Source organism: Danio aesculapii, chromosome 7, assembly GCF_903798145.1.
Source record: "Danio aesculapii chromosome 7, fDanAes4.1, whole genome shotgun sequence".
Taxonomy (NCBI): domain Eukaryota; kingdom Metazoa; phylum Chordata; class Actinopteri; order Cypriniformes; family Danionidae; genus Danio; species Danio aesculapii.
The window spans coordinates 25,802,474-25,816,500 of NC_079441.1; the positions used below are offsets into that span (position 1 = coordinate 25,802,474).

General features: G+C 36.4%; 1 protein-coding gene across 12 annotated transcripts in view; it reads left to right on the forward strand.

The window, feature by feature from the left end:
• sox6 (SRY-box transcription factor 6) overlaps window positions 1-14,027 on the forward strand; it is a 199,845-nt gene that overhangs the window by 102,926 nt on the left and 82,892 nt on the right. For 10 of the 12 annotated variants that reach the window (XM_056461449.1, XM_056461456.1, XM_056461450.1 and 7 more), the window contains one exon: window positions 12,728-12,900. In XM_056461449.1, the coding sequence (XP_056317424.1) occupies window positions 12,728-12,900 (173 nt within the window). The remainder of the gene's footprint in view (window positions 1-12,727; window positions 12,901-14,027) is intronic. The other 2 variants (XM_056461452.1, XM_056461458.1) reach the window with 1 other exon arrangement.

Sequence of the window (14,027 nt, forward strand, 5' to 3'; positions counted from 1 at the left end):
AAAATGGCGAGGAAAGATTTAGCCTTTTGAAAGGAGATCTTTTTAAATTACAGGGTATTTTTTCTGTTGGATAAATGGCATTGGGTGAGGTCATGTTTAAAAGGTATAAACAGGTAGAAGGCGTTGATAATACCCCACCAGTGGCCTCTGTCGTGATTTCCAGCGAGGCTGCGGGCGACTGTAGAGAAACAGACAGAATTACTTTTCATATCATACCGGCAGCCTAAGGTTTCTAATTAGCCTGCCATTTCATATGACTGTAGACATTTCAAAGGCCTCCTTTGTGCTCCCCCTTACAAAATGTCTCTCTCTGCGTTTGAAGTCGGCCTGATGTAAATACGGGCAATTAAAAAGGAAGCTCAGGGTTGGAGACACACAAGGTCTGCTTAATTAATACACAAACAAAGGCACCAAGCTGAAAAAGAGAAAAAACACACACAACTTATGATTAAGATCTAAAGTGTTATGATAAATCAGAGAGCGCGTTAATAGTTGGGTTAAAAAAATCAATACAAAGGCCACACGTTCCTCCAGCTCGAAATTAATGGAGGAGAGTGTCGGATAAAAGATGGCACGAGGATGAAAAGGAAGCTGTTGCCTGTTTGGCCTTGCTGTTTTTGCTCTCATATCTGAACCAATGGCATTGTGCATTCTACCCACAGTTCTTTGTGCCATTGTCGCTGCACTACAAAACCCCCCTTTGATCTTTGTTCGATAAATAAATCGGCGAGGAATCGTTGCCCCCACCAAACTCAGTGTCGGAATTATAGAAAGTTTTTTTACTGGCTTTTGAAATTTCCACAGCTGTTCTTTAGAGCCTTTACATATTTTTCACCTTGTGATCCTGTCGAGACACCGCTGTGGTAAGAAACAGTTTAGCAGTTGAAAAAGTAACCGATTGCTTTAGGGAACAAAGAACAATAGTGGAGAGAGAGTGGAAAAAAAGCTCAGAGAACACTTAGACCTGTTTTTTAAAATGTAGCGACACGTCCAGACATGCCCAGCTCTGCTGCACAAAACAAGTAAACAAACTCATCAAACCAGATCACTTTTTGGTTTTGATCTATCCACGTGAAACAAGATGTTTCAGGTAGTTTTGGATTTTTACTCTATCCGAGAATAGTTTTAAGTGCTTTTAAGTGTTTTCTGAATGCTGTGTGTTTTCTTTAAGCCCCTTGTTGACGTTGACACTGGGTTGAGGGGTAGCAGTAGCAGGTACAGGGCGTAAAGGGGATCGCTTTCCACCCGCTGCCGCTGGAGCGCTGTGTTTGTTTTCATACCTGAGCTCAGCTGTCAATCACGAGGAACGGTGAAGAGAGAGATGAGATCTGCAAAACAAAACCACAAAGCAGGAGAAGCAGGATGTCTGGAGGACGTCCAAACCACAGCAGTGCCTGCTCGATTGTCAGAGAGAGAGGGAGAGATACAGGAACAAATACAGAGTAACACATCAGATATATGCCAGAACGTTTAATCACCAAATTGAATGGAAAGAGGCGCTGCTGGTGCAATTAAGAGCTCTATTTTTTAAGGTTTGATTCACTTCAGCTACATTTAATTTTTTACACAATTAAAGACATCGGCACCCTTTGCACCCTTGTTTCTTTTTTTGATGTATGCTGGAAACTTCCCCCCAAAAATTTGAATGAATATTCTCCTGGAATTTTAATTCGGCTTTGTCATTTTAATGGATTTCATTAGTCAATCGGAGCCCTGCGCTTCTGCCGCGAAGCCGTTTTTGTTTGTATCACCTTGAACGTTCAGATGTCCCTGACTGTTTAAAAAAATGTGACTGGAAGTCAAACTATAAACACAAGATCAGGTTATCCAAACGTAAACCAAAAAAAAGGGATAGAAAATCCGAAATCTCAGCATTGTGTGAGTGTGTGAAAATAGCCATGCAGTGTGGAAAAAGAGGTCCCTCGCTTTTTGCCTAATCAATTTCCGAGAGCCGTCTACATGGCTGTGAAGAGAAAGTCCTGTGGCTGATAGATAAGTAGAAGCTTTTTAAGAGAGCAGCAGGGCTGAGTGTGATTTCGATGGGACTCGTACCTGGCTTAAGCGCTCTTGGACAGAGAGCGGACTGTGAGGGTACAGAGCGGCGATTGTTCCAGCAGCTGGATTTACTTGAAAACATGATTATTCAATTTAACGTCAGCTTTATTCTTAATGGCTCCAATAAGGGCCAGGGATTCCATGCTAGTGTAGATACAGTATGTGAAGTGACACTCTGGGATAAGCGTGAACATTTTTTACATAACAATAGTCTTTTTTAATCATCATTAGACACTTTTTAAAGCATTGGGTTTTTATTTTATCAAAACCATAAACATAAAAAGCTGTAAAAGTAGACAAAATAAATAGAACAAAATAAGAGACTGCTTAAAAATTCTCTGTTTCTTTAGATGTACGTTAGTTAGTTACGGGCTTGAGTGAAATATTCATATTTGTTTTAAGATAACATAAACCTCTAGTACCATTGCTTTCAAATTTCAAATATTGTCCTTTACAGCATTTTCCATCTTTGAAAACAAAAGTTTTCAGCATAACAAATGTTTTCTTTAGTTGTGATTTAAAAATTCAAGTGAAGTTATTCCACCAATGAGTGATTTCTTAACTGAAATTGAATTATTAGTATCTTGTTGTCTAAAAATGAATATAAATAACATGATTATTCAATTTAACGTCAGCTTTATTCTTAATGGCTCCAATAAGGGCAGGGATTCCATGCTAGTGTAGATTCAGTATGTGAAGTGACACTCTGGGATGAGCATGAACATTTTTTACATAACAATAGTCTTTTTTAATCATCACTTTTTAATGCATTGCATATGAGAAGAAATATAAGTCAATAAAGTCAAATAAATCAATTTTATTTGATCAAAACTAATAACATAAAAATGCTGTAAAAGTTTTGTGTGTTAATCTTGTTTATGGTGCTTAAAATTTGTTCAATTTGCGGTTTAAATTTTTGAAAAAAGATCCCAATGGATAGGAATTATTTTCAAATACAATTTTTTATGTATTTATTTGTTTTCTGTTTATTTTTTAATGCTATCATTTACATATACAGTTATAGAACTAAATAAGGGACTGCTTAAAAATTCTTGGTTTCTTTAGATGTAATGGATTTATTAGTTATGGGCTTGAGTAAAATATTCATATTTGTTTTATTATAACATAAACCCCTAATAACATTGCCTACAAATTTCAAATAAAAATAAAATTGTTGTTTTTTATCCATAAAAACAAATGTTTTCAGAATAACAAATGTTTTCTTTAGTTGTGATTAAAAATCAAGTTAAGTTATTCCACCAATGAAGGATTTCTTAACTGAAGTTGAATCATTAGTATCTTGCTGTCTAAAAATGAATATAATTGTCTCCTTATTTTGTTATTTTATGCGAAAAAATATTCAAACTGGCACTCTTTTTTTATTTGACATTTTAGTGCAATGCGTCAACTGTATATTTTTAATGAATATTTTTAATGAAGCATAATGAAGCGTATATGTTTATTTGTACATTGCTCAGCATATGCAAGTACACCCCTCACATATCTTTTAAATTTATATTTTTAATTGGAAGCTATACAATATTATATTTGTGCATATACATTAAATGAGTCAGTACTGAAGCCAAATCTGGAGCTTATCTAACAAAATAACATTGCCTATATTCAATGAGAAACGGATAAAAAATTGTGAGGTGTCAAAATGAGGTGAACTCAATTATGCTAAACACTGTATGTATAACTCAATTCATTGAAATAAAAATAAACAAATCTTTACTGTTTTGCATCAAACATGTTACCAAATTAATTGAGCTCGTTTTTGAGGTGAAGCAAATCAAAGCACATCTCTGGCGTCTAACTGACATTTGATGGGTGCCAGATTTGAAATCATTTTCCGAGACTCCTTTTAGACATTGTTCCTGACCAGGATAGAGAGGAAAGCTTCTCCACCCATCGCAGAATGTGAAATATTCCTCCATCTCCCCCATCCTCCAGCGGCACGCTCTGCATTTTTCTCTCCCTAACGCCTCAATAGTCAACCTGTTTGCCCTTATGTACCCAAGTGAAATATGAGCCACTGTAAATTATTATTCTTTGGGCCACATTTGCAAGATGAATGCGGGGAGAGCTGTGCTCCGTTTCTCTCCTAATGAATTGAGGAATTTAGCTTGTGGCGTTTGGCTGGAGAAAGGCACACCTTGTTTGCTTCCTCTCCTCACATGGTGTTATTGAAAGTGCTTGCGAACAGGAGCGCGTTGAGGAAAAAGACAGGCATCGAAAGCACACACACTGTTCAGACCTGAGAAAAAAACATCTTCTCTGAACGCTAAACCGCAGGGCACACATTTAAGCTTTCCTGCTAGGCAAATATTTTCATTTATTAAGAAGATTCACAATGTCCTGCACTGTTACAAGCTCTGGGTGCAGTTGGTGAAACCCAATAACACAATTATTCACAAATTAGAAACGTGTTTGCGTGAGGTGCGGCGCTGGCAAAGGCAGGTTTAATTCGGTGTCAGGACAGCTAATGCTTATCAGAGGCCGGCTCTCAGAGCTAATGTTCTGCTCACGGCCGTGTAATGGCGTTTAAGAGCTGGCAGGGATGCTTTAGCCTGTGTCACGCTGGATTTCCGACTACAGTAGAGGCTCTGGACTGTGTCTCCGCTCATCCGCAAACCCCTGGGTCCTGAGGGGAACAATATTTTGACTAATGAAACCTTGATAAACAATTTACTATAGGGTTACATATGGTTTTATAGTTATAGATTTAAAGTTATGGTTATAAATGAAAGCGTGAAAGAAAAATCATTTGTGTTACTTGAAATAACAGAGACATTTTAAAAAATGGTATATACAGTTGAAGTCAGAATTATTAGCCCCCCCTTTGAATTTTTTTTTCTTTTTTAAATATTTCCCAAATGATGTTTAACAGAGCAAGGATATTTTCACAGTATGTCTGATAATATTTTTTTCTTCTGGAGAAAGTCTAATTTGTTTTATTTTGGCTAGAATAAAAGCGGTTTTTAATTTTTTAAAAACCATTTTAAGGTCAAAATGATTAGCCCCTTTAAGCTAACTTTATTTTCGATAGTCTACAGAACAAACCATCATTATACAATAACTTCTTATTGAATAAAACGTTTTTCTCATGTGCATTTTCAAAATGTATGCCCATCTTGGAGTTCACATCAACCGTTTTTTATGTGCATATCCAAAATGTGCATAGAAATAGGTGGATGGAAACTTAGCTAAAGGATTAACTAGGTGATGATAGAGCACTGATGATGAACACCTGCTGTTTATAAACAGAAACACAGAAGAAAACGTACAAACGTACAACTTACTTCAGTCACAGCCTTAGATGAAAACAGCTGAAATATAATACATTGAATCTCTCAAAATCTCAGCAAAGGATCATTAAGCAACTCCACAAACAGCAGCTTTACGTATTACCAACCTGTTTGCCTTTATTTAAAAAGGGACCAAATACTCTCTGCACTGAGTAAATCTTGCTCAGAGGATTTTGCTGTGTATTTACAAAAAAAAAAAATACAAAGATAAATAATTACTGTATTTGTACTATTCAATGTTATTTAATAATTTTTAATGCATTAACAATTGTAACCCAACAGAACCTTATTGGAAAATGTTCCCAAAATATTTATGCAAAAGCATATAACACTAGTAAACCAATTAGGCCTTGAATGGATGTTGAGTATAATCAGAGTATATTATTCTCTCCAATGATAATAATAATAATAAAACCGGAAGAGGTCAAGGCATGTAAGTGAGTGATGAATGGTTGATTTTAATAGTGCGTGTTCAAGGACGGCCCAATTTTCAGCAGTGACCTCACCGTCAATCAACTCTGATAGGAGAAACATTGAAATGCACACCAGAAGCTCACTGTCCCACATCTGTTTGCATGTGTGTGTGTTTTGTGGTCAGGTCGAGCTGCTATCTCGGTAGGACTCTTTAATGAAGAGGTTTGTGTGATGCTGAGGATGCTGGGAGAAGAGCAGGGCTCTTGCATTATCTTAATTACACTTGTGAGCATCGCTGCTGTCGTCATTAGATTATTAGTCGGCATTAAAGTGCCCCATGAACGTCAAGAACATGAAGTGTGTCTCTGTTTAAGAGCCACTCTGTTGACTTTTGGTGTCAATCAAGTGTTTTCGAGATGGGTGGGGGGAAAAAATAAAAATCATGGATGAGAGTGTGTAGTAATGGAGTGCGTTTTAATTCATTTTGCAAGCTCTGAGTAGACTTCGCTATCACACGAACACTTATTTGTATGTTAAATATTTGCAGTTACTTAAAAAGAATGTAAATAATGCATTTTTGATTGCTGAAAGAAGTGCCAAATTGGATGAATGAATGAATCAATAAATTATTCTGTCAGTCAAACAACAGATGAATAAATGAAATGTTTTTTTTATAAATATACAGTTAAAAAACATGTTAATGATCATAATTAGTTTATTTATTGTTAATTAAATATTAATTTATTAATTACTTGTATTTCTAAAAATTGTTATCATTCTTTAATGCAGTTTGTTTGAGCCCAAGTCACACATGCTAACATGCACAGCTAATTATATTTCAATGGACACTGTAATGATTCTGGTTTGGCACTGTTGAATACTGAGCACAAGATGTTCACCTTCTTTTATAGCCTGAACAAGAGCTGTATATTTGCATTATGCTAAATTTAATGCAGTATTGAAAGTTTTTTTTTTTTGGAGTTGATGATTTGGGCTGCCATATGCTTACATGTGCTAGCAGGTCCTGGTGCATGCTAGTTAATGAAGTTTTATTGGCAGGATCAGCAGGGTTTCGATCATCACATGGGGCAGAGGGCCAGGTAAAACAGCTGTTGGTCTTACCATCTGATTCAGGAGAAAGGGACACTTTTTATTAATGCTTAGTTCAAATGCTGCTTGTCATTCAACATCATTTTAAATTGTATTAATAATAGTAATAATAATAATAATAATATTAATTAATAATATATTAATAATAATAATTTTAGGTAATTGTATTGTACATTTTCTGTATATTACAAATAAATAATGACATAGTTTATACAATAGTATCAGTAATAAATAAATAAATAAATAAATAAGTTAATTAATTAGTTACAATTATCTCATTACAATTAATTACAAACTTTCATTCATTCATTCATTCATTTTCATTTCAGTTTAGTCCCTTTTTTAATCTGGGGTTGCCACAGCGGAATGAACCGCCAACTTATCCAGCACATGTTTTACGCAGCGGATGCCCTTCCGGCTGCAACCCATCTCTGGGAAACATCCATACACGGTCATTCACACTCATACACTACGGACAATTTAGCTTACCCTGTCATTATTTATTTGTAAAATTACATTATTGGCATGTGCAGGTTAATAAAAATGTCATCTGAGCCAAATTATGATGCTTTTGCGTGTGTCTATGCGAATGTGCTTTCAGTCTTTAATCTTTGATTTAATTTGATCTTTACCCTTGGGTCTTGTCTTTAGATGCAACAAGGTTCTGTAGTCTTAAAAGTAATTTAACTCACTTTGAGGTCACTGAAATAAAAACATATTATAGTTTTTCTTGTATTATTCCCTTTTATTCATCTGGAAATTGCTTCTTTGGTATTGACATCGACAATAGACACATAAAACAACCTTCACTGTCCATATGGGGACTATAAATCAATGTCCTTGTGTGTATGTATTGCAGGGCTGAAAATCATAAGTGACCTTTTTTTTCCCATTTCTGGATCATATGAGGGAATATACCTTTTCACTGCCTCCGATTCGCCAGCCTCGAAGGCATGCCAGTTATGCGCAGTCCAGCATTTGGACCTGACACAGGCACAATCGTTGCTTTTAGAGCCCTCTTAATTTACTTAGGATGAGCTCGCAGCATATGGGAGCATCCACAAAAAGCCAACTGATGGAGAGACAAAGAAATTCCAGTATTCAGAAAAAAATAAGTCATTCAAATTTCACCATAATGGTTCAGCTGTCCTAACCAAAGGAAGAGAAGAGAATAGAGGGTCTTTCCTTCTTTCGCCCCCTTTCCTCTTTCTTCCTAGTGTGTGCCTGGATCTTTTATCTCTCTTATTCACTCGGGACTCTTCAAAGTAACAAGCTGCCCTCTCTTCCCTTGGTGCTGGACTTGGAACTCAAATTAGGGCCTGCTTGATTAGAGGGGAAGGGGGGGGTGGGGTTGGCCTGGGGTGGCAGAATGGCTGTTGGACAGAACAAATCGCACCCCTACAAAGTGTCTTTTATCTGGTGGCCCCTCTCTTTGACAGCTCCCTCTCACGCTCATTCACCGCAGTCGCAGTTGTTTCTCTCCAGCATTGGAGCTGGCCATTGTGGGAAATGTCATCCAATCTGGTTTGTGACAGTGAAGGGAGAGGAAGGTAAATGTTCGGTTGACGCCGCCTCATTCTTTCCTTTTCCTCCTCATCCAAGAGGTCCTGAGTGGAATCTTGTGTCCTCGTTGATGAATTAGACAAATCTAACCTGCTCTCATTATTTAGGATCTCCCGGCCAGGCCGTGTCAAGCGGGAACGACAATGCAACGAGACACCTTTACAAGAGCAGCCAGACTCACCGCTGTTAAGAGCAATGCAATATGCACCACTGCTCTCTTTGTAAGGACAGATACACACCGAGCTCCCCCCTGCTCCCCTGCCAATAAAACTTTTATCTGCTTTTAAAAGGAATCTATAATTCAAAGCAAGCAAGAGTCCTGTATGCCAGAGCAGGATTACCAAAATAAACAGGATTTTCATTTAAATCTCACAATTGAGTAAATAAATGTGCATCTACTCGTTTTGTATTGTGTTTTTCATTTTTAAATTAGAATGAAAATATATATATATATATATATATATATATATATATATATATATATATATATATATATATATATATATATATATATATATATATATATATATATATATATATATATATATATATATACTGTAAAACCCAAAAAGTTGAGGGGTAACTTAAACCATTTGAGGAAATCAATTGCAACAAACCATTTGAGTTAAAAAAACTAATCTATATAAGTACTGTTAACTTACTCCATTTAAGTTGAAGTAATGAGGTATTTAGTTAACACATTACCTTCAGCAGAAGGTAGAGGATGAGAATGAGTAGAATTAACTTATGGTAAATTTATTTCAGTAAATTTCAGTTTACACTCATTTCATTTGATAAAGTTGACTGTTAGATTTTACAGTGTACATATATTCTATATTATTCTATTTATTCTATATATTAAACGAGTAGATGCAAATTTATTTATGTGTAATGTAATAAAAATAAAGTCATAGGATTTAGTCTTATGATATTGTGCTCTTAGCATGTATACTGGCTGAAACATTTTAAAAAACATTCAACCTTCCGTTACCCTCTGAAAAACTGCTGCTAGACATCAATTAACAAAAGTCAGAAAACAAATGGGCAGAACTCTGTTGGGAAAGAAGTAATGAGACAGAGGTGGTACAATATTTATAAATATAATAATGTACTTGAAAAAAATTATTTATACAGTTAAAGTCAGAATTATTAGCCCCCCTGAATTATAAGCCCCCCAGTTTTTCCCCCCAATTTCCGTTTAACAGAGAGAAGTTTTTTTCAACACATTTCTAAACATAATAGTTTTAATAACTCATTTCTAATAACTGATTTATTTTATCTTTGCCATGATGACAGTACATAATATTTGACTAGATATTTTTAAGACACTTCTATACAGCTTAAATGACATTTAAAGGCTTAACTAGGTTAATTAGTTTAACAGGGCAGGTTAGGGTAATTAGGCAAGTTAGTGTATAATGATGGTTTGTTCTGTAGACTATCGGAAAAAAAGTTTCTTAAAGGGGCCAATAATTTTGACCTTAAAATGTTTTTAAAAAAATTAAAAACTGCTTTTATTCTAGCCGAAATAAAACAAATAAGACTTTCTCCAGAAGAAAAAATATTATCAGAAATATCCTTGCTCTGTTAAACATCATTTGGGAAATATTTAAAAATGAAAAAATAATAATAATAATCAAAAGGTGGTTCAATAATTCTGATTTCAACTGTAATACAAACAACTAAAACAAGAAAAAGCTAAATTCTACTTTACACATTACCTTTTATAGTATTGTCAGAAAGAATGCACAAAATAACTTAACTGTCCATAATGTTGCTGTTATAGTCAGAAAACAATGACACAGGAGCATAACAGCGCAGAAATCTGAGGAGGGGAAAACAGAAGAGGGAAGACATTTTTGTAGCAGGGTGGGGTGGTGGGGTGAGCTCTGGACAATCAAGCCCGAGACGAAACAATGGAGCCTCTGTTAGTATGCTGTTGGTGTTTGTGCGGACCAGCACTCTGCACACACTGAACCTCTCCTGGGCCCTCCATAGTCTGTGGCCCCTCGCTAAAACACAGCTACTGTAACCTGCATTATCAAAATATATAGAGAATAGGCATGGGACGATAACCATTTTCAAGGTTTACAGTGGTTTGGAAAAGTCAAGGTTTTAAAACCACCAAAATTCACCAGAAAACCATTTCTACGGTATATATAAGATTTTGTATTTACTTTTCTTTTGTTTTTTGGACAACAGTATCTCCAGCAGAAAAGATATCCAAAGATGCCGTATTAAATTGTAAAGAAATCTGTTTTCGAAACAAATGAAGACAGCAGAGGTCAATGATTCAGTTGATTTATATAACCTGACATTTTTACTGCTCCAAAGTATTTTAAATGTTTCTCAAACTAAAATATATTGTGTTCAAAGTGGGAAAAAGGTCTTGTTTTTTTACCCAGACATTTGAAAAAAATATATATTTTAGAGCAGTAATCACAATACCGTCAAACCATGATATTTTATTCAAGGTAATCATACTGTCAGAATCTTATACTGGCCCATGCCTAATATAGAATAGCCAATAAAGTAACATGATCATTTCACCATGCATCTTTACAGAAGTGTACTTACAGAAGTGTATTTTTTTGCATAATCGTTGCAAAAGATTCTGAGATTGAAAAGTGTGATTGATTTGGAGGGTCGTCTGAAGAGCGGGCAGAATTGAGTCCAGATGTTTGCCCCTCAGTAGGATATGAGTTCTGTCCTGCCCCAGGGGCCCCCGAGAATCTCTGGGAGCTGGAGGAAGGAGCAAGTTTTGCTATTTGACATCCAACAGTCCTTCTGACTTGAAGTGTCACTCCCATCGCAAATGCACTGCCATCCCACCTTCTCTTTCGTTTCTGAGCGAGCACGAGGGGCATATGTCAGTCCCGACTGCAGCACGCGCTAAACAACAGCCCTTCATGCCTCAAGCCAAAGGTTAATAAAATCGGTAGCAAATGTATCAATTTTACAGATAAGCCATTCACAACAAGTGAATAAAAAGTCAATTCATGCCCAAAGGAAGCCACATGTAGCAAGCAGTCAATGGGCGCCTTTTTAGGTGCCTTTTTTGACAGAGAGAGTAAATGGGACGATTTCACCCTCTCCCCTTCATCGCTGCAGCTCAAGCGCCGGCCAGTAAATTGCTCTGAATGGGGGCTGGAAGTTGACAGGCCCTATTAAGACAAACGACTTTCCTCATCGGAGAGATAAAATAAATCAAGGTGTTTAGTCAAATTAAAATAGTTGAACTAGAGCGGGCCCCAGGGAGCTGCTTCGGAGAAACTCAAGACAGATGTGGCTAGGGGAGCACAGGAAGACACCCAGGAAAGAATTCAACACCGAGCTGGCCGCTAGCCAATCCAATCGTACTGTTGTCTCAGAGCAGCAGGTTACTGTCCGGAGGCTGGATCGCTTAGCATTGATTAACTAAAGGTACAGCCTCACAGGAGGATACTCAGGAGGCTTGCACATTGTCTGGTGTGATTATGCGATGGTAGCGTTGCTGTTTGATGCTTGTGAGGGAGATAATGAGAGGATACAGAGGTGACGGTGACCCTGTTTGTGAGAGGCACGTCAGCTCCGAGGTGTTTGCGTCTGCTCCTCCCTTAATGAGAAATGAGAGCAGTCGTTACATGGCGGTGCCTCCAGTCGTGCAACTGTCGCTACACTTGCCCTGTATTGTCTGTCACTAATCTGGCACCTTCACTCGTCTTGTGACAGCCCCTCTTATTTAATAGGAACAATTCCATTCCTCACCATCTCTCCGAGAAGCCGCGATCACCACAAGTGGAAAGAGAGAGCGAGGGAGTTGCGACCTTCGCACTTTTAATGAAGCTTTTCCATTGGTTGTTTGAAAGACACCATTCTCGGCTTTGACGGAGCCTCCTGGACCGCCTCCTGTGGTCTTGAGGAATTCACTTGACTGAGACGTACTGGATGCTCAGCATTTGCTGGCTCTGTCCTGCCCTCTCTTGAAAAAAAAAAAGAAAAAAACCTGCTGATCCCAGGAGCTTCTTGATTGTGGGAGCTTTTTATATCCGAGAAGCGCAGATCAATTAACAAGGCTCTGTTTTCCAGCACTTGCTTTGTTTGCTGTTCTGTCTCTAGGAAAACTGACCTTTGCCTTGGTATAGAGACTATATTTAAGAGGTGAGGGACATCTGGCTGATGTAACGTGAGATGTAAACCTTTTCTTCTCACTGCTGGGAGAGGGTGCAGGGTTGTGAAGTGTTTTTTTTTTTCTTTCATTTTGTTCCCTGTTTTTGACTGCATTTGTTTTGTCGCAGGTACTCCAGAAAGTCTTGCAGAGAAGGAGCGACAACTCTCCACCATGATCACACAGCTCATCAGTCTACGAGAGCAGCTTTTGGCAGCCCATGATGAGCAGAAGAAACTGGCCGCCTCTCAGATGGAGAAACAGCGTCAGCAAATGGAGCTGGCACGCCAACAGCAAGAGCAGGTGAGAATGTGTAAACCAGGGTGGAGCACCATTCAGAATTGAATAAATCAGTGTTAAAGTCAATTCTGGACAGGATACAGAATTGAATTTGGAATGCAAGGAAGTAAAATTTGCTAGAATACAAAAAGTTTGCCAAGGCAACTCGAAGAAAGTTAAAGATAACACCTGCAGTAATGGGCATGTATCAGATTTTAAAAGTGCCTTTAAAAATCCTAATTTGCCCTTTCACAATTTAAGTCTTTAATCTAAGCATAAAATCTCATAGGGAAAAATAAACATATTTTTTTGATAAATAAATATATTCCTCCATCTCTTTGTTTTGCAATACAAAAAACAAACAAAAACAGATAAACAAACAAACAAATAAATAAATAAATAAAGAGTTGATGATTAAATCAAGAAGTAATCAGTGATTTGGGGTATGAAAATTAGGTTTTCAGATATCTGTTCTTGTACTAATCATATATTTGCATCATTTTTTATATTTTTAACAGAAAACAAAACCTCTTATGTTTTGTTATTAAAAGTGAAATGTAAAATACTTAAGAAATACCATAAGAATTTTTAGACATTTGCATTGGAAAATAAGACAAACATACTGATAAAGTAAGCTATTTCCATGTTCTATTCAAAGACTGTGATATTGTCATAGTTTGTTGACCAGTGTGGAATAATTTCACCCAATTCATTGCCTCAAATTTTATGGATCAGATTTTAAAAGTGTCTTTAAACAAGTCTTTAATCCAAGCATAAAATCTCATGAGGAAAATTCATGTAAACAAAAAACATAAATAAATGGATTCGATACATAAATATTCCATATCTTTGTTTTGCAATACAGATAAATAAATAAATAAATAAATAAATAAATAAATAAATAAATAAATAAATAAATAAATAAATAAATAAATAAAAAGTTGATGCTTAAATCAAGAAGTAATCAGTGATTTGTGGTATGAAAATTAGTTTTTCAGTGAAATTTATTCTGAGCCAGTTGTTAGATATCTGTTCTTGTATTAATCATAACCCTTCTTTATTTTGATATTGTAAACAGAAAACAAAACCTCTTATATTTTGTTATTTTGCTTTAATAGTGAAAGATAAACTACTTTAGAAATATCTATAAG